Genomic DNA, 18,553 nt, shown 5'->3' on the forward strand with positions numbered 1-18,553 from the left:
AACCTAATAAGGTAAACTAGTGACATCTATATCACATTACCTTCCTAGTGTGAAATAATCTAAGGTTATATTCAATTCTGGTGACTATTTCCATTTTTAAACGTCAAATTGACAATTCGTGGCGAGCTGTCAAACGCTGTAGTACCAATCTTGGAATAACTACAGGATATAACTAGAATTTCTATTATCTCTGAACATACGAATCTGTGAAATTTCTGAATATCTGGGATTTGTGGATTTTCTGCAAGGTCTAGAATTCATAGGTTTCAAGGTTCTCAAGCAAAATTTCCTTATTATTGAAGTCTGTAAATCTGGATTTTTTGAGAAATTTAGAATTGTTGGAATCTGCATAATCATTACAATTCTCAAGGTGCTAAGGATTTTAAAATACAATATAGCTTAGTTGGAAACATTGAAGTCCCTGGAATCTACAGTTTCTATTAAACTCTAGTAGAATCATAAAATCTGTATAACCTCTAGGATCTCTGTATCTACTATATTTAGGAACTCTAGGCTCTCTAGAACCCGTCGTAGAATATACAGGATAGCAACAAACCATATAGATCTCCACTATCTCTGACGCAAAAAATTTATGGATTTTTTTTTATATTTTCATTACCTAAATCTTTGGAGTTTCTGGAATCTTTTAAATTTGTGGAATATCTGAAAAATTTAGACATCTTGGAACCTCTATAATCTTTAGGGTGATTCCAAAGTTGCTAGGGATTTTTGGAACATCAGTTACTTTGTGAATTCTATAGGAATTTAGAAAGTTTTAGCCATTTTGTCACTCAGGGAACTTTTAGGGCCTTAAAAATATACTGAATTTAAGGCTTAGTTAGAAACATTGAAGTCCCTGGAATCTACAGTTTCGATGAAACTCTAGTAGAATCATAAAATCTGTATAACCTCTAGTCGTAGAATATACAGGATAGCGACAAATCATATAGATCTCCACTATCCCTGACGTAAGAATCTCTGGAATTTTAGTATGGGGGTTTTCATTAAATCCGTGGAATGTCTGAAAACTGTAGATATATTGGAACCTCTATAATTCTTATAGTCTCAAAGTCCTGGAAGATGTCTGCAATCTCAGATACTTCGCAAATTCCAGGAATCTCGAAAGCTTTGGACTTTATCTGAAAACTCCAGCTAGAATCACAAAATATCTATAATCTTTGGGATCTTTATGGTATCTGGTGTCTCAAGATCCTGTAGAATTTTTAAAAATTGGACAGTTTGTAGTGTGACCACAAATATCTCTGTGAAATCCGTGAATCTTTAAAACTTTTGGATTCTCTGGAAAATTTAGATTTCCAAAGTTTCAAAGTTATCAAGAAATCCAGAATCTTTGATTTTCAATATTTCCTTACAATTTTTGAAGTTTCTAGATCCATAGAATTTTACAATCTCTATAATTGTTAGAGATCGAAAGTTGTTTCGGATTTCTAGAATATCATTTATTTCGTGAATTTTAGGAATTTCGAAAGTTTTAGACATTTTGCCACTCAGGGAACTTTTAGGACCTTTTTCATATACTGCGCATCTGTGGTTTAGTTGGACACTTTGAATTCCCTGGAATTCTATAGAACTTTAAAGTTTTCGAGAATGTCTTTCGTGAATTCCAGGAATCTCGGAAGTTTTGGACCTAATCTTTGAGATCTTTATGGCATCTAAGTAATTCTCTAATGGTATCTATAGATTATGCTCTAGAGCCTGTAGAATTTTTAGAAACTGAGGAGTTCATTGGATGACAAATATACATACAGTCCCTACTATCTCTGTGAAATCTATGAATCTCTGGAACTTTTGGATTGTCTGGAAGATTTAGATTTCCAAAGGTTCAAGGTTCTCAAGAAATTCAGAATTCTTGATGTTCAAAATTTCCATATTGTTATGGAGGTTTCTATTTAGATACGTGGAATTTTTGAAAAATTTGGAATTGTTGGAATCAGCATAATAATTATTACAATTCCAAAATTGCTAAGATTTTTTGGAAAACTAATTATCTCGTGAATTCTATAGGAATTTAGAAACTGAAGTTCCTGGAATCTACAGTTTCTATGAAACTCGTAGAATCCATGTATAACCTCTAGGATGTCTATAATATCTAACTAGAATCATAAAATATCTATAATCTTTGGAATCTCTATGGTATCGAGTATCTCTAGAGCCTGTAGAATTTTTAGAAATCGGACAGTTTGTAGTGTGACCACAAATATCTCTGTGAAATCTATGAATCTCTGGACTAGAACTTTTGGATTTCTGGAAAATCTAGATTTCCGAAGTTTCAAAGTTCTCAAGAAGTCTGAAATCTTTGGTTTTTAAATTTTTTTATTACAATTCTAGATCCATGGAATTTCAGAATCTCTATAATCGTTAAAGATCCAAAGTTGTTTAGGATTTCTGGAATATCAGTTATTTCGTGAATTCCAGGAACCTCGGAAATTTTGGGCCTAATCTTTTGGATTTTTACTGATGGTATCTCTAGACCGAGCTCTAGAGCCTGTAGAATTTTTAGAAATTGGAGAGTTTATAATCCTATAAACTCATGAATCTCTGGAACTGTTAGATTGTCTGGAACATTTAGATTTCCAAACTTTCAAGGTTCTAAAGAAATTCGGGATTTTTGATGTTCAAATAAATTTCCATATTGTTTTGGAGGTTTCTAGATCCGTGGAATTTTTGAAAAATTTAGAATTCCTAGAATCTCTGTAATCGGTAGGTAGAGATCCAAAGTTGCTATAAGGATTCTGGAATACCAGTTACCTCGTGAATTCTACGATTTTCGAAAATTTTAGATCTTTTACAATCCAGGGAACTTCTCTGGAAAATACAGTAAGAAAACGTAGCGAAAAACGCATGTGTTTTATTAATCCATACTGCTGGTTTAAATGACATTTCCACGTTGTCAGCTGCCACCGATTAAATTTGAGCTTTATTGTCGACATACGTCACAATGTTTACAAGAAATCAAAGCAAACTTGATGGCTTTTTCAATTGAACAGGACCCCTAGGGTCTTTAGAATCTCGAGAATATAGAAAATAACCACAAATACATATAGGATCTCCATTATCTCTGAATGTTAGTGGAATTTTTGGAATCTCTGAAAGAGTTCTGAACTTCTAAGTTTCATGGATTTCGAGAACTTCCGGAAGTACAATTGGCAACGTGGCAGTTTTTAGTTTTAGTTATGTTTCATTTCATAGAATTATAATTCTGTCTCATTTTCATCATCGGTTTGTTTCCATTTTTAAACTTCGTATCTGACTCAGGAGTACCAATCTTAAAATAATCAGACTTTTTTAACGCGTTGGATTTTTTATTTTGAAACAAATTATGCGTCTTCTATACAGCTGTAGACTTAAAAACAGGCTTATTGTTGTGTTCATAGGGTTTTCTATGATGAATATTCTTTTACATTCCTTAAATGTGTTGGTTCGTCGTTAGGGATTTTTAGCCCTAACAGTTGTATGTTTACGTCCCTATGCAAAAGTCAACACTCTGTCACATTTGAGGTTAGCATCGTGTTAGCCCCCATGTAACCCACAAAACCCCCAAAATGAGTCTCATCAAAGGCTCCATAACCCCCGAAAACCTCCAGAAAATATGCAAACTATGCCTCGAAGAAAAACACGCAATTTTAAACCTCGACACCATAATAGAATTCAAAGAATTCGGCATTTCTTCCTATAGCGTAGCCGAAATCTTAACACGAGTCACCAACCAAAAGGTAAACTCACCGATAACCCCACCCCCGACTTTAAACCCACCTTTCCAGCCCCTCTCTGACGACTTCGCCCCAACGATAATCTGCAACGACTGCCTCGGAGACCTCAAAACCGCCTACATCCTCCTACTCCGCTACGAAGAAGCCAACAAAATCCTCCAGGACTTCCTCACCAACTACGTGAAGAAAGAAATCGACAGCGACGACAACCACCAAGACGTAGCCCCCTTAGAAACCCGAAAAACCCGCCACATTAAAAGGCGGCGGAAAAAGCGGCCCGAAATCGACGAAAACGAAAAAGTCTCACTCACGCGAAGTACCCAGCATTCGTGCCCCATCTGCACTAAAGACTTCACCGCGCTAGAATTAAGAGACCACGCTCACACCCATAAAGCTCTGAAAAAGTATCTCAGTATTCCCGACGAGAAGAAAGTCACCGCGACCACGAAGTTTTCAACGCGAAGACACTTAACCAACCCCCAGGTGACCATCTTCGAACGGCCTGTTAAACTCCACAAATGCCCCTACTGCAACGTGGAGCTTCCGGTGGACGAATTCCGCGTCCACATAGACACCCACCGCAAGCAATGTGAATACAAATGTGATAAGTGTGAGCGCGTTTTTAAGAGACTGAACCACTTGAACACCCATCGGGTCAAACACTTGAAAGAATTCCCTTATAAGTGTGAGCATTGTGGGAAAGGTTTTGTGATTAAAACCAACTACGACTGCCATATGTTGACGCACACTAGTGACGAGTTGCCCCACGAGTGTCGCTTTTGTTTGAAAAGATTCTCGAATCCGGAGCACCTCAACCGCCACCAAATTATTCACACTGAAAATGTGTCCTACTCAGTGAAGTACCGAGTGTGTAAGTGCCACCACTGCCTCAAAAGCTTCAAAGACAAGGAGGAACTCAAATCCCACATTTGTGTCCCGGTTGAGCAAACCGTCAACACTCGCTACCCTTGCAAAACTTGTAAAAAAGTCTTCAAGCATTCAAGCGGTTTGTACAACCACAACCGCAACATCCACAAACTCAAAGGAAGCAAAACCTTGTGTTCGGTTTGTGGGAAGTACGTGTCGAATATTTACAACCACATGATGCGCCATTCGGGGGAAAAACCGTACCAGTGCAACCAGTGCGAAAAGCGATTTATTTCGAAGCCACAACTCAAACAACACTTGTTAGTGCATTCAGGGCTTAAACCCTACGTTTGTAGCGTGTGCGCGAAGGCTTTTAATAATTTGTACAACCTGCAAGTGCACGAGAGGATACACAAAGGCGATCGGTGTCATATTTGTACAATTTGCGGTAAAGGCTTCTTGGAGAAGTCATACCTGAAAAAACATATGATTGTGCATGCTAAAAGTTAGGTGGACACGCCCCACCATTTTATCATTGGTTGTTGTAATTTTTTATTGTCATAGATAGTTTTAAACTTAAATGACGCGATAATAAATGAAGAAGTAGTAGTTGTTTATGTTTTTGAATCACGAAATTGAAATGTAGAGGCGCCATCTATCGGTGCAACATTCATGAGATTGCCTCTTAAAAATTGGAATAAGTCGTTTGACAAGTGACAAGTGACATTTCGTACAACTTAATAGTGAGCCCCCTCGAAAATGCTGCTTTCTAGAGGACTCAGCGTCCTCAGAACAACCAAACTACTTCGAGGAGCCCCCCTTGAAACCGTCCAGCAAGTCAGAAACTCTTCACACGTGTATGTATAAAAAATTGTGGTTATGTAATGCCCCCCTAATCCGTTGTAGATGGAGTTATAGAAGTGCGGGACCTCCGCCGACGAAGAATTTGCTTTGGGCAGCCGAAGCCGTTCAAGGTTTTGCGTGGTGGTGGGTTTTATGGCATCTGTACACTGAACCCGGGCACGTCACTGTAAGTGAGGTTATGTTTACTTTTTAAGGTAATTTTGTTTCGTAGGGCGAATTCCCATATCCTGACCCTCGACAATGGAGCGATGAGGAGCTGGGAATTCCGTCGTCGTAGGAGCGACTTGTTGTGTAGTTGTTTGTATGTAAATAAAGAAATTTCAAGGTAGACAATTTATTCAGGGTTGAGATACAGGTTTACAGTTTTCCTGGCATTTTAATTGAGATGGTTTTGGTTTCCAAGTAGCCCTCTAGAGACTCGGCGCCCCTAAAAAACGTGTTTAGTGACGACGAAATTAATTTTTTGGGTACCTACATTTCGCGACCAATTCCGGACATTTTGTAGCCACCAAAGGGGGTTTGGGGGGTGATGTAGTCGTAACAGTTGACCCTAAAAATGTGTGAATGCAACACTTATTTTAATTGTGTGTGAGGATTACCAGACAGAGCCTGCTTGAACTGACTGGGCAAAAACCAGGGCTGTATTAATATCTTTGGTTATAATTCCAGACGCCAGTCCATACTGGGTGTTGTTAGCCCTTTCAATCACTTCCCCTAGGGTTTCAAATTTCAAAATACATTGCACGGGTCCGAAAATCTCCTCTTTAGCAATGGTCATGTCATCAGTGACATTTGAAAAAACAGTTGGTTGGACAAAGTAACCATTATTTCCAATTTGGGCGCCCCCAGTTTCCAATTTAGCCCCCTCTCGTTTTCCAGACTCCACCAAGCGCAAAATTTTATCCAGAGACGCTTTATCAATCTAACAATTTCAACCATATTATCTTAAATCCGTGTTTAAATGAGTTACCTGAGGTCCTTGTTGCACCCCATCCCCAAACGGATCCCCAACTTTTCGATTAGTGGCTTTTTCGACCGCTTTTTTTACAAAAGCGTCATATATCCCTGATTGTACGAAAGTCCTAGAGCCAGCACAACAATTCTGACCGTGATTATTAAAAATGGCACCGTGGGCGATTTCTACAGCTTCATCCACTACCAAAAGTAATTATAATTAGTTTGTATTAATTAACCCGAATTACTCACAATTAGCGTCGTTGAAAATCACCAAAGGGCTTTTCCCGCCGAGTTCCAGGCTCACCCTCTTGAGATTGGATTGTCCTGAGTAGGCCATAATTTGTTTTCCAACCTAAATAGTTTATTTATGAATGATGTTGGTAATTATATTTGAATGATTTATACTTCAGTGGATCCAGTGAACGCTATTTTGTTAACGTCGTTGTGTAGTGCAAGAGGGACCCCAGCTGTTGGTCCAAATCCCGGTACCACATTGATGACCCCTTTGGGAAACCCGGCTTCTCGAGCAAGTGCGGCCACTGCTAGAGCGGTCAAAGGGGTTTGCTCGGCTGGTTTTAGTACCATGGTACAACCAGCGGCCAGAGCGGGACCCCACTTCCATGCTAGCATCATGATGGGGTAGTTCCATGGTATGATTTGACCGACCACACCCACTGGTTCCTTCCGCGTCAAAGAAATGCAGTCGCCATCTACATGGAATCATAAAATTAAAAAAAAAAAGAAAGTACTTGTACAATAGTACCAGCTGGGATTGTGTTCCCGTGGATTTTGTCGCTGTACCCGGCGTAGTACCGCAAGGTGTCGATACTGCACTGGATATCAAACTCCGAGTCACCAACGGGTTTCCCATTATCCAAAGTTTCCAATTTCGCGAGCTGGGTGATGTCCCTTTCAAGCAAATCAGCAAGCTGGAATATTTATGTGTGTTTTTTAAAAGTGGTTTGAATTTGGCGCGCTACAGTACTTTGTTGATGAGTCGACCCCTGGCGGACGCGTCCAGTTTTCTCCATTCCGAATTTCGCGAAAAGGCGGCTTTTGCGGCGTCTACTGCCTTGTTGACGTCTTCCTAAAATGAAAAACTTTGGTGCTTCTATTTTTTTTACTTTGATAGTGTTACCTTTTCTGCTTCGGCCACATCAGCGATTTTTTGGCCACTTGCCGGGTTCAAAGTCGGGAATGTCTTTTTGTTTACAGAGTCGACGAACTCGTTGTTTATAAATAACTAAAACAAACAAATAATGACTGGCGTTAGCGTCGTACTACCTGTACCTGGGTGTATTTAATCAAATTTTCGGAAGTCATCTTGCTTTGAAGAACTGTTTCCAAGTGGAAAAGTTTAACTTGATTGATAACTTTTATTTTTCTCACCTCTGACTCTTTTTATCAAGTTGTGGTTATTTTTACTTTTGGGGATTTTCTGTCCATGAATTGTCCAGCCTGCGCCGCCGCTTGGTAACAAATTAAAAACAAATTACGTAACTGCGTTTTATTGTATTTAGTTATTTACAAATCTGATTGGTATTAGAAATATAAACTATTCTTAAAATTAACCAACTTATAAACAATGAAAAAACGTAATACATTATGAAAACTTATTTATATAAAAAAACTTATTACATAAACTGCGTTCTGACCATGTTGTCTATGATTTCGACAGCCTGGGTCTCGTCGAGATTTTCCAAGAAATCCCGGATTTGTAGCACTGAATCGCCGTTGGTCTGGAAAGAAAAAAAAAGATAGGTTATGGGACAATTACACACCCACATAGCACTGAAAATTTGTGCATTGTAAAGCTGACTTTCATTTTTTGTTACAATTTCATTATATTGTACATCAAGTTGGCTTTCTTTGGTATTGTGTAAATTTTGCCGCTTGGTTTGATGGTTTATGAGTTTATGATTCCTCATGTCAATCATAACCCAACTTTCTTGACTTTTTCCCAATATATTTTTACATATTCTTATTTCGCCTGTTAAAACCGTAGTCTACGTTTGAAATCCTGATGCGACGTTGCCACGTTATTCCAATTTTTGAGATTTTTTGGCAATGCAAAAGATAAACAAAGGTGGGGTTAATTATTATTTGTTCCTCTGGAGAGTGGGAATAGGATCTAATAGAATCTAGGCTGTAAAAATGTAAAAAAAGCTCAAATCGTAACTTTTTTTGTTGTACTATTTGCTATAAGAATTATTTCGTACTTCAGAAGAAACAAATGAGAGAACGGGTGGGTGGGCGGGGCTTAAATATTAGCTTTTCTACAGAGTCTTATAAAGAAATAGTAGCTCCGCCCACCCATTATTTTCTTATTGGAGGGCATATCATTTACTAAAACAATCTTATCTTGGCAAGTATTAGCCCCACCCACCCGCCCTCTTCTCATTCCAACGACAAATTTTGTTTCTCTTCAGTATGAGTTACACCTTTCATTCGGAGCAGATAAAATTAATCACTGAAATGGAGGCGGGTGGGTGGGCGGGGTTAATTATTTGTGCATCTGGAGAGTGGGAATGGGATGGGATCTAATAGAATCTAGGCTGTAAAAATGTAAAAAAAGCTCAAATCGTAACTTTTTTTGTTGCACTATTTGCTATAAGAATTATTTCGTACTTCAGAAGAAACAAATGAGAGAACGGGTGGTGGGCGGGGCTTAAATGTTAGCTTTTCTACTGAGTCTTATAAAGAAATAGTAGCCCCGCCCACCCATTATTTTCTTATTGGAGGACATATCATTTACTAAAACAATCTTACCTTGGCAAATATTAGCCCCACCCACCCGCCCTCTTCTCATTCCAACGACAAATTTTGTTCCTCTTCAGTATCAGTTACACTTTTCATTCGGCACAGATAAAATATATATATGTGCTTTATTGTGGTGTAAATTAAACTGAATCTTACTATAATACCGAGTGTGAATTTATATTTTTTTCAAATAAAACACCTTGTATTTGATTGCTACAACTTATTGGTAAATGACATACCCTCTAAGAAAATAGAGGGCAGATGGGCGGGGCTAGTACTTATTAAGATAAAACTGATTTTGGTAAATGATATATCCTCTAAGGATAAAAAAGGTGGGTGGGCGGGACTAAAATTTGCTAAGATAGAACTGAACTGAATATTAAGAGTAGTCACTGGAACAAAGACGGGGTGGGTGGAAGGGGCTAGTACTTGCTAAGGTAAGACTGATTGTGGCAAACGACATACCCTCTAAGAAAACAAAGGGCGGGTGGGCGGGGCTAGTACTTATTGAAATAAGATTGATTTTGGTAAATGACGTCCTCTAAGAAAAAAAAAGGGTGGATGGGCGGGGCTAAAACTCGCTAAGATAGGACTGAACAATATTAATAGTCGCTGGAACAAAGAAGGGGTAGGTGGGCGGGGCTACAAAACTAGAAAAGGCTAAATTTAGCCCCGCCCATTGACTTATTTTATTTACTGCAAAATGGTAACTGAAAAATAACAGTATTGTATTCCCAAATTTTTCTGGGAAAGTGGAGTGAGCCGTTCCTGATTTAATCAACAAAATAAATTGACTCATTCATGAATTTTTTTGAGCCACCTGTTTAAGCAAATCTAAAAAATATTAATGCAATCATAAATCACAAGTAAAAACTCATATTTTTGCACATTTTGGGTAGAATTTATTCGGCGAAATTTTGACGTGACGTCATCAAATTTTTGGGGGGAATAAATGAATATATTTTGATTAACAATTTACCATGCTTACAATAATTTGAAAACGTCTGTAAGATTTCAAAGTATTCAGTCTTGCAATTCTTGATTTAATCAATAGAATAAATTGACTCAGTCATTAATTTTTTGAGACACCCTGTACAAGAAAATCAAACATCATATTTTACACATTTAAAAATCAAGACGACTGGAATAACATGGCATCGAAATTTCAAAAATAAAACTAGTATACATATTTAGTTCCATGTATGTAACTTGAATCTTTTATATTGAGGACCACGCGTTTAGTGACTCACCCTGTATGTAAGTAATAATCTGAAGTACATAATCACTTTTGATTAAGAAATAGCAACAAATAAGAGCTTTCAACAGCGACAATGATAATTCTATTGGAAAAGTTTCAAGATGGCGGCGATAACGTAGAATTTTGATTTTATTCCAAACGTCCGGATATCAGGGATAAAAACTCAAAGCGGATTCATAAATCACAAGTGCAGGAATGTTTTTTGTTTTTATTAACACAATTTTCGGGAAGTTGGGTGTTCTATTGACCTGAGCTGTTTTTGAGTTAATTTTGGGACCCCACTTTTTTTTTGAAAAATTTAAACAATCTTGAGGTTCTAGGCATTCCTATATGGAAAGAATTTGAAAGTGCTTTGGAGCCTCTAGTGTCTTTTCTTATAATAATTGAATTAAATTTCTTACAGGATACGTCATTTGCTAAAATCAGTCTTATCTTAACAGCTACTAGCCCCGCCCACCCTCCCTCTCTTTTCTTAGAGCAGGGTTGCCACTGACTTATTTAGAATTCCCCGACTTTTCCAGGTTTTCTCTGACCAAAACCACAATATTCCATGATTTAATTTTTATAGGTATGTGACTTGAAAACTTGAAATAACAATATTTTCAAAATTTCTAAATTCCCTGACATTTCCAGGTTTTTCAGAAAAGTGGCAACCCTGTAGAGAGTATCTTAGCAAATATTGATGACTAACTTTTACAAAAAATGATCAAAATTTGGAAACATTACGAGCTTACTTATATGTATAAGGCGGGAATTTTGAACATTTTCTCTAGTGTTTAGTTGGTTATGCTATAATGGATTTTTTTTAGTTGTTTTTGTTTATAATTTATAAATGTCTTATTAAAAATATTTTTGGTTCATTTATTAATAAAAAAAAATAAATAAAAGGTGGATTTCAGTCACCATCGTTACTAAGAAATCAGAAAGACAGCTGGAGGTACGCATGCATTAGGTGCGTGCAGTGTTGCCAATTTTACTTTTATAAAATTACGTTTTTTTCATATTCTACATCACAAAGATTTTTGTATTATTTTTTTGGGACTCCCGAAACCCCTGTACATAACGTACTGCAGAGTTAATCCGCCATTTTACATACACCCGGTATACAACTCGGTAAAAACTCAACAATTTACTATTGTACATCGTTGGTGGGGGTAATCAGATAATTTACCTATTTATTATTCCGTACTCTAGAGCTGCTTGTGAATTTTTTATTTTAGAACAGCCGTGTGTTAGAATACCACGAATGTCACTCATAACCTAACTTTCTTGAGTTTTTTTGCTGCTCGATAGCTACGCAACTAATAGTTCAGCTCAAATAGATTTTTAGAAGCAACTTGACGTACAATTTTTATAATCACTCTGTATACATAACTCAATAATTTTCGAAAAAGTCGGAAAATGAAAGAACCTTTTCTTAGTAGTCTAAAGATGGCGCACAATTTGACAGCTAAATGTCAACAATGTCACTTGACGGTATTATTATTCGTCGTACAAACCTCAATCGCCAGCTTCAACAACAACTTCGTCGGACTATTCTTGGAATCGCACAATCCCGACCTCATCAAATGTCCCAAATCCAACAAATCGGCCAAATTCTGCCACGTCCCCGACTGATCCAGAATTTGGGAAATGTCGTCCAGACAAGCCGGTGTGAAATTCTTGACGTTCGTGTACATCTCGCGCAACTCCTCTGAAGATATCTGCTCCAACTTAATTGAGAACTTTTCTTCGAAATCGTCGTCTGAATAATCCTCAACTTCGTTCTTGATCTCGACATTGACGTAGTTGTTTTGTTTCTGTAAATAATCAATCAAACGAAAGTCGCTTCAACAATGTAAACAAATACCATGTACTGTGTAATAACATCCACCAACTCGGAATTATCCTTATTGATGGCGGCCTGCAACGGATTAATATCCTGGAAATCCTCAACCAACGCCTGCAGATCCTTATGCTGCAAAATATACTTTACAATATCCACATTCTGCTTTTCTATCGCAAATCTCAGTGGAGTGTACCCATTCTTCTTGTGCTGTTTATTAATATCAGCGCCGTTTAAACACAGAAGTTTGAGCGCTTTCAGGTTACCATTCTCTATAGCGATGTTCAACGCCGTGTTACCCTCTAAAACCGACAATTAATTCACGCAATTCAACCAATTATTCTCACTACCGTTGTTCTCCATATCCACGAAAGTCTTATCCTCCGACGAAAACAACTTCTCAAAAATCGCAATGGAAGCATTTGAGATCACCGCCACGTGCAGCGGAGTGTTCATTTCGGAATCACCCACACACACGCTAGCTTTACACACAATCAAATTAGCCACGATCTCCTCAGAATTGAGATACGTAGCGATGTGGAGCGGGGTTTCATAGAGGTCGCTGCGTACATTCAAAAGCTCGTGTTGCTTCCAAACGTAGATCATCTTCAGCAAGAACATCACGTCCATGAGTTCGTTCTGACGGATGGAGACGTGCAAAGCACTGAGAAAACAATTACAAAAAATACAACAACACAATTTATAAATATTACTTCGTTTTGTTGTCTTCTTTGAGGTAGTGGCACAACATGTTCACGGCTTTTTCGTCACTGGGGTGGGTTTTGATGAAATTTTGTAGTTCGAGGACTGCTTGTTTCGCCATCGCGGTTTCCTCAATGCTGTCGGATCTTTGGCAATACGGACGCGATTTAGCGCTCCTAAAATTACTACAGTACGCATATACAGAAAATTATAATAATTAAATCAAAAACTACCTAGTTTTGGTAGAAGTCACAACCCGGCTCTTGATAACTGACTTTTTAAACTCATTGGGTGCGTCTGTGGCCAATGAATAGTCCTGTCCGAAATCGTTAAATATCCTCTGAAACTCGTCAGAGTTGATATTTCTCATTGCTTGCTGCAACTCAGCGCTGGTGACTTCTAGCTGAACGTCGTCTAGCAAACCTGTGGGGGAGTTTTCAAGACATAGGTTATTAATAGGTACTGGAAGTTCATCGCTAGCCAGCGACGTATCATAGCTGGAGCTATCATAACTCGGTCGCGCTCTTTTTGATCCCGGTTTATAAATATTGGAGCTCACGGTGTAAGTGAACTCTTTGGCTTCGCTGCGAGCTCGATCAGACGGCCGTTCCAGTTCAATAAAAACCTTGACGGGGCTTTTAATAGTCAAATCTTTGTACGGAGGGGTTCTGTAAAATGGCGCCAATTACACTTGTTTCGTTCTTATTTCATAAAACATACTTAAACACAATTGCGTATTGGTGGTGCACGTCAAGGTCACTAAACTTGCCATAGTCCTCCCAAACAATGTTATCCTCATCATCCAATTCGTAAAATTTTACTTTAATATTTTCTGTCAATAAAGCGCAATTTTAGTCGTTTGTAACGCCGTTTCAACTACTTACTTTTGGTCACGCGTTCTACCAAAATAAATATTTCCCGCCCACCTTTAGCGGGACTTGTGCAATGGTCCATTCGTACGATTTTCAGTTCGCCTGTTAACGCACTTTCTAAAAATTAAAACCAATCAAAACCACTCCAAGATTAAGTGTAGCCACTTGGGTCCGAAAGTCGCAATCACCCATAGATAAATAAATTCTACTTACTCAAGTTATTGATGGAATGCGAGTACACCGGCGGACATATTGGTAGTAGAATACCATTGGTTTCGTAAAATGCGTCAAATCGCAAACACACCACATTCAGATTAATGGATTTGCTTTCAGATTCAGCCAATCCCTTAATCTGAAATAAAGAAAAGGGTTAAACACATTGCAGATAGCTTCGACTCGTCTACACTGTTGGGGTTCTTAAAAGAAGATATCCACATATGTTTAGTGTTAATGGGGAAGGTGGACAGAATGAAGCGAAAAACGTACCTTTTGCACACTTATCGCACGAGTAACCACCCATCGTGGAAATCTACCTTAAACTAACAAAAACTAAATTTATTGGGCGTAACAGTAACGTTTGTGTGAGATCGTGTTATCATTGATATCATTGCGCAACAATGCATTCTCACCGTTTCCTCGTGAAGTAGTGATATCTGATAACTTACTTAATTTGATACAAATCACAACACGATAAATAAAGTTTGAAAAATAGTGAAACGGAAGATGGTTTCAAATAAAAGTTAACAATTAATCTAATGTTACCTTAAATGTGTTATTACCAAGAACTTCTGTTCTGTAAACAGCGCAAAATTTCACAAATTTCCTCCGATGCGCCCCCAGCTTGTTTGACAATTGACAGATGTGGTCGCTCGGTATTGGTCAACGTGAAAACCAGAAGGCGGTTTGATTGGTCGCGAATTGGGATTGGAGATTTTTTCTGGCGCGAGATTTGTAACTTAAGCATGACTCACACCAGCAAGTTTGCGGTTATCAACTGAGATGCAACGTTCTAACCTTTAGTGAAATCAGTTCGTAAACAAGCAGGTGACGAATGGGGAATTCAGAACTTTGACTTCGAAGAATTATAAAACAAAACCTTGTAAACGCACGCGGTTTTATGGCCTCTTATCAAAATACAAGGAAAAACATGCTTAAATTTTGTTTAAATTTGAAACAAGTATAAGTCCAAAACGTGATAAGTGAAAATGTCTGAACAAATAAAATTGTAATCTTTAATGACAAAACAAATAATAAAATGTATTTTGAGCCCAATGGATACCTAACATAAAGATGCAATTATTTCCAAAGTATGGATAAGTGCAATGTTGGTTGCATAATCAACAGTACGTCCTTCGCTGTTATAATACAGTAAAACCCCACAGTTTGATTGAGTACATTTTACATTACATTAGTGATAAGGTTTTATCACAAGTGGTGGAACCACTCCAGAGATAAAGTTATCTCCAGGAAAGTACCAAATTACGCATATTTCAAAAAAACACATACCTCTATTTCTTCCTTCTGGGTCAAATCCCGCACTTTTCCTTCAAGTCTGGCGATTTCTTCCTTTTTTAATTGACCCTTCTTCCTTATCAGTTCAGGGACTAGGTTCTTCTTAGCTGTGTGGATAATACCCATACTGTGGAAGCTACATAAAAAAATATCAAATTAATTAAAAAAAAAACAAATTCCAAGTGTTTACATACACATAGGTGTAACCTTCCTCTGGAGTGACGTAAGCGTCATGAGGGTCATCCACTTCGCCCTTTCCTTGTTTCTTAATTAACCGGTGGGCGTGTGGCCTGTGATCCTCTTTAGTGTTATGTTGATAAATAGAACACCTAACCAGCGCCCTCTTGTTAAAATTACACAACTACAAAATTTCCTTGAGTTATGGAAAATTCAACCAACTAAATTTACTTCAATTGTGGGGTAGGTTTGCTTTCTGCTCCTATCAGAAGTCTGTCCACACAGACTTCCATGGGTCCCTGTCATCTCAGATTTGTACCGAAACCGAAACCTATCAATGGGTTGCTCCACAATCCGCAAATACGGTGCTGTCGCTTGCGTGGCCCCATCGAAATCAAACGCTAGTGACGTCTGCGGCAAAATATACGCACTATCCTGGATACCATAACACGACGGCGGCGAATTATACAAAGTCGACTGGGGCGAGTCTTCACTGCTCGAAGGGGGCGTCAATATATTTGGGTACGAACTCATATCTGCAACAAAAACGACATTACAACACTGCCAACTCAAAAAATATGGAAGTGGGCGACGGCTTACCGATTTGCACGGGCTGTTGGATGTATAAATTTATATTTTCGGTTAACATTCTAACCTATAAAACGGAAACGGGACGAGGAAAAAACTTTCTCTGAAGGATTTCGGTGCAAACGGGGCTGTGTTGTGGGGGATAATGGTTGAATGTGACACTTACCTCTTGCTTTTGCGTCACTACCACAGAAATAGGTTATTCCCCATGATAGTTCTTGGACTGTCGGAGGCGGTCCAAGGGGAAAGACGAGGCGTCAAAAAATCCCCTTCCTGAGGCTGACTGCGGCTGCGCGGGGACCAGATTTCGTGTTATCTACTTATCTTATAGACGATTCTATTTTTTTGGGTTCGGGTAAATAAGATTACTCACGTGGTGTTGTTTTTCTATTTTGGTGGGTTTTATTGGACTTGGAATAATGGGGTTGTTAAAGAGGCGCTTTGTGGTCTAACTGGTATATAAGTGATTCTGTAAATATCTATAGCGTAAGTGATGATGAAATCATTGCTAAATTATTCCTGTTATTCACGTAGTTCGTGATAATCAAATTGGAAATAGTGGGGTTTTTGGTTCTGTGGATTGGTAGCATTAGCGGCGCTGTCAAGTACAGAACTTTCAAGTATGATCTATTGTGGCGCGAAATTTAAATCACTTTTTAACTGATCAAAGTTTTATAACGATTGTTACTTTCTTAATGTACTATGTATTTATAATATTGAACCTGATTTGTCACAAAAGAATTTTGAGCTGACGTCATCAATCGGTTTTGCAGGTTCAATTGTTTCAATATATTCAATATTCGTAATACAAATACAAAATTTGACAACAATCGGCCCAGTACTTTCGGAGATTATCTGTCTAATAAAAATCCGTGACGGCCGACAGACGGACAGTCGGACAGACAGACAGACAGAAACGGGAGACCTATTTCTTCGTCCTGTAGGAGTCATGAAAGGTCGAGAAAACGTACAAGTAGAGAGTCAATCATATCCATGATTGTGGCAAATTACATACCCCCTAAGAAAATAGAGAGCGACTGGACATAGCTAGTATTTATTAAAATAAGATTGACTTTGGTAAATGACATGTCCTCTAAGAAAAAAACGGGTGGGTGGGCGAGGTTACTGCTTGCTCATAAAACTAGAAAAAAACTAATTTTATATGTTTTGATTAAAAATTTATCACGATTATCATAACTTTAAAACATCTGAAAGATTTCAAAACATTCGGTTTTCCAGATTCAAATTAAATGTTGTTCAATTTTGAGTTTTGGTATATTTTTGTTTTAGATTTTTTTAATGCTTGTTTTATCATGCTTTCAAAGATTTAGTTTCAAAGTTATAAGGTTTTCTGCCAAGATAAGACTGATTTTGGCAAATCAGGTACCCTCTAAGAAAAGAGAGGGTGGGTGGGCGGGGCTACTATCTGCTAAAATAAGACCGATTTTGGCAAATTGTTAAACGTAGCAAATGAACCAATTTTAAAATCACTACAACTCCACCAAAATGTGAGGAGGAATTTTTTTACTATTTTTCCCAAACTCACCAGTTGATTGTTAAGAGCATAGCGAAGAGTTAATTCGCCATTCTCCAGACACCCGGTATAAGGAACAAATAATAATAATAATAACAGCAAACCAGTTCCAATCATTCGAGAACTTTAAAAGTTTCGTCGCTCAGGTTTACAGCGGTAGTCTTAGAGGGGTGATAATTTTGATCAAAATTAATCAATAAAGTTAACTGATTCATAAATTTTTTTTTAGACAACTTATATACTTACACAAAAAAATTCTCCTGCACTCTCGAATTTAATTTTTTCAGAGTAATTTAGCTTCACGATCCGTAATATAATATGAACGCGAGCGCAGCGAGCACGTTTAGGCGTTATCAAAAATCACTCGTCAGTAGCCCCGAGAAGCTCCTTTTTTCTAAGTCGTCATCTTTTTTTGCATCTTTTGGCCGTTTTTGTTTTGTTTTTTTTTGTCGGTCGAGTCTCCTTTTTGTGTCGCTTTTTAGCTCCGTTTTTGGCGTCTTTTTGTCCATTTTTTTCCTTTTTTTTTGACATATTTTTTATGTCCTTTTTTTTGTTCATTTTTATAATTTCTTGGTGCCTTTTTGTTTTCCGAATATTTTATGTTGTTTTTTGTTGCTTTCGACTTTTTTTTGTCTTTTTGTGCTTTTTTGATGCTTTGTTGTTTTTTGTCACTTTTTGATTCCCCTTTTTCAGTGACAAAATTTTTTGTCTTTCCGTCGTCTTTTTTGTAGTCTTTTTTTAAGTGTAGAGATTTATTGTTACAGTGAAAGCCAAACAGCTTCCCTGAGACTTTTTCCTGCACTTCTATGAGAATAAAGCTGAAAAAAAAAGAAGTCTAAATTGCGAGCGCAGCGAGCACGTTCAGGTGTATTTAAAAAATATACATACATTGGTCTCCCTGAGAAG

General features: G+C 37.8%; 4 protein-coding genes across 7 annotated transcripts; 2 read left to right on the forward strand and 2 right to left on the reverse strand.

Annotated features, from left to right (window-relative positions):
- Positions 1 to 3,451: 3,451 nt before the first annotated feature.
- Positions 3,452 to 5,211, forward strand: LOC135124785 (zinc finger protein 16-like). Its single transcript, XM_064050001.1, has 2 exons — positions 3,452 to 3,734; positions 3,783 to 5,211. The coding sequence occupies exons 1-2, from the start codon at positions 3,564 to 3,566 to the stop codon at positions 5,106 to 5,108; spliced, it is 1,497 nt and encodes a 498-aa protein (XP_063906071.1). The 5' UTR covers positions 3,452 to 3,563; the 3' UTR covers positions 5,109 to 5,211.
- A 78-nt stretch (positions 5,212 to 5,289) lies between these two features.
- Positions 5,290 to 5,795, forward strand: LOC135125220 (NADH dehydrogenase [ubiquinone] 1 beta subcomplex subunit 2, mitochondrial-like). Its single transcript, XM_064050636.1, has 3 exons — positions 5,290 to 5,455; positions 5,505 to 5,628; positions 5,674 to 5,795. Exons 1-3 carry the CDS (start codon positions 5,358 to 5,360, stop codon positions 5,737 to 5,739), a joined length of 288 nt encoding a protein of 95 aa, XP_063906706.1. The 5' UTR covers positions 5,290 to 5,357; the 3' UTR covers positions 5,740 to 5,795.
- Positions 5,781 to 7,845, reverse strand: LOC135125219 (aldehyde dehydrogenase, mitochondrial). The gene is made up of 10 exons (XM_064050635.1): positions 7,710 to 7,845; positions 7,558 to 7,662; positions 7,405 to 7,506; positions 7,183 to 7,348; positions 6,825 to 7,129; positions 6,669 to 6,771; positions 6,433 to 6,617; positions 6,062 to 6,384; positions 5,938 to 6,012; positions 5,781 to 5,889 (listed from the first exon to the last, which is right to left on the reverse strand). The coding sequence occupies exons 1-10, from the start codon at positions 7,740 to 7,742 to the stop codon at positions 5,820 to 5,822; spliced, it is 1,467 nt and encodes a 488-aa protein (XP_063906705.1). The 5' UTR covers positions 7,743 to 7,845; the 3' UTR covers positions 5,781 to 5,819.
- Positions 7,846 to 7,911: 66 nt separating this feature from the next.
- LOC135125214 (nuclear factor NF-kappa-B p105 subunit) lies at positions 7,912 to 16,574 on the reverse strand. Of its 4 annotated transcripts, XM_064050628.1 has the most exons (14): positions 16,487 to 16,574; positions 16,280 to 16,402; positions 15,757 to 16,061; positions 15,543 to 15,709; positions 15,343 to 15,484; positions 14,050 to 14,188; positions 13,849 to 13,953; positions 13,685 to 13,796; positions 13,198 to 13,632; positions 12,976 to 13,149; positions 12,613 to 12,926; positions 12,287 to 12,564; positions 11,937 to 12,236; positions 7,912 to 8,158 (listed from the first exon to the last, which is right to left on the reverse strand). In XM_064050628.1, the coding sequence occupies exons 3-14, from the start codon at positions 16,057 to 16,059 to the stop codon at positions 8,054 to 8,056; spliced, it is 2,574 nt and encodes an 857-aa protein (XP_063906698.1). In that variant the 5' UTR covers positions 16,060 to 16,061; positions 16,280 to 16,402; positions 16,487 to 16,574; the 3' UTR covers positions 7,912 to 8,053. The 4 variants fall into 4 exon arrangements, with proteins under 4 accessions (XP_063906698.1, XP_063906697.1, XP_063906696.1 ...); XM_064050627.1 differs by lacking the exon at positions 16,487 to 16,574 and having other exon boundaries at positions 16,280 to 16,415; XM_064050626.1 differs by lacking the exons at positions 16,280 to 16,402; positions 16,487 to 16,574 and adding an exon at positions 16,126 to 16,273 and having other exon boundaries at positions 12,976 to 13,140.
- Positions 16,575 to 18,553: the final 1,979 nt, after the last annotated feature.

This window comes from Zophobas morio, unplaced genomic scaffold (assembly GCF_036711695.1).
Source record: "Zophobas morio isolate AGI-343-1 ecotype UQ-CSIRO unplaced genomic scaffold, CSIRO_AGI_Zmor_V1 ptg000008l, whole genome shotgun sequence".
In the NCBI taxonomy this organism is placed as follows: domain Eukaryota; kingdom Metazoa; phylum Arthropoda; class Insecta; order Coleoptera; family Tenebrionidae; genus Zophobas; species Zophobas morio.

Excerpts from the sequence above, each read along its gene's own strand:
- LOC135125220 (XM_064050636.1), top strand. The coding sequence starts at position 5,358 with ATGCTGCTTTCTAGAGGACTCAGCGTCCTCAGAACAACCAAACTACTT. Across the intron at positions 5,456-5,504 it reads GTCAGAAACTCTTCACACGT|ATGGAGTTATAGAAGTGCGG; the intron begins GTATGTATAAAA and ends AATCCGTTGTAG. Across the intron at positions 5,629-5,673 it reads CTGAACCCGGGCACGTCACT|GGCGAATTCCCATATCCTGA; the intron begins GTAAGTGAGGTT and ends TTTGTTTCGTAG.
- LOC135124785 (XM_064050001.1), top strand. The coding sequence starts at position 3,564 with ATGAGTCTCATCAAAGGCTCCATAACCCCCGAAAACCTCCAGAAAATA. Across the intron at positions 3,735-3,782 it reads CACGAGTCACCAACCAAAAG|CCCCTCTCTGACGACTTCGC; the intron begins GTAAACTCACCG and ends CCACCTTTCCAG.
- LOC135125214 (XM_064050624.1), bottom strand. The coding sequence starts at position 16,174 with ATGTTAACCGAAAATATAAATTTATACATCCAACAGCCCGTGCAAATC. Across the intron at positions 14,189-15,342 it reads CCCAGAAGGAAGAAATAGAG|ATTAAGGGATTGGCTGAATC; the intron begins GTATGTGTTTTT and ends TCTTTATTTCAG. Across the intron at positions 8,159-11,936 it reads TGTTGAAGCTGGCGATTGAG|ACCAACGGCGATTCAGTGCT; the intron begins GTTTGTACGACG and ends TTTTCTTTCCAG.
- LOC135125219 (XM_064050635.1), bottom strand. The coding sequence starts at position 7,742 with ATGACTTCCGAAAATTTGATTAAATACACCCAG. Across the intron at positions 6,385-6,432 it reads GGGTGCAACAAGGACCTCAG|ATTGATAAAGCGTCTCTGGA; the intron begins GTAACTCATTTA and ends TGAAATTGTTAG. Across the intron at positions 6,013-6,061 it reads GTTCAAGCAGGCTCTGTCTG|GGTCAACTGTTACGACTACA; the intron begins GTAATCCTCACA and ends ACACATTTTTAG.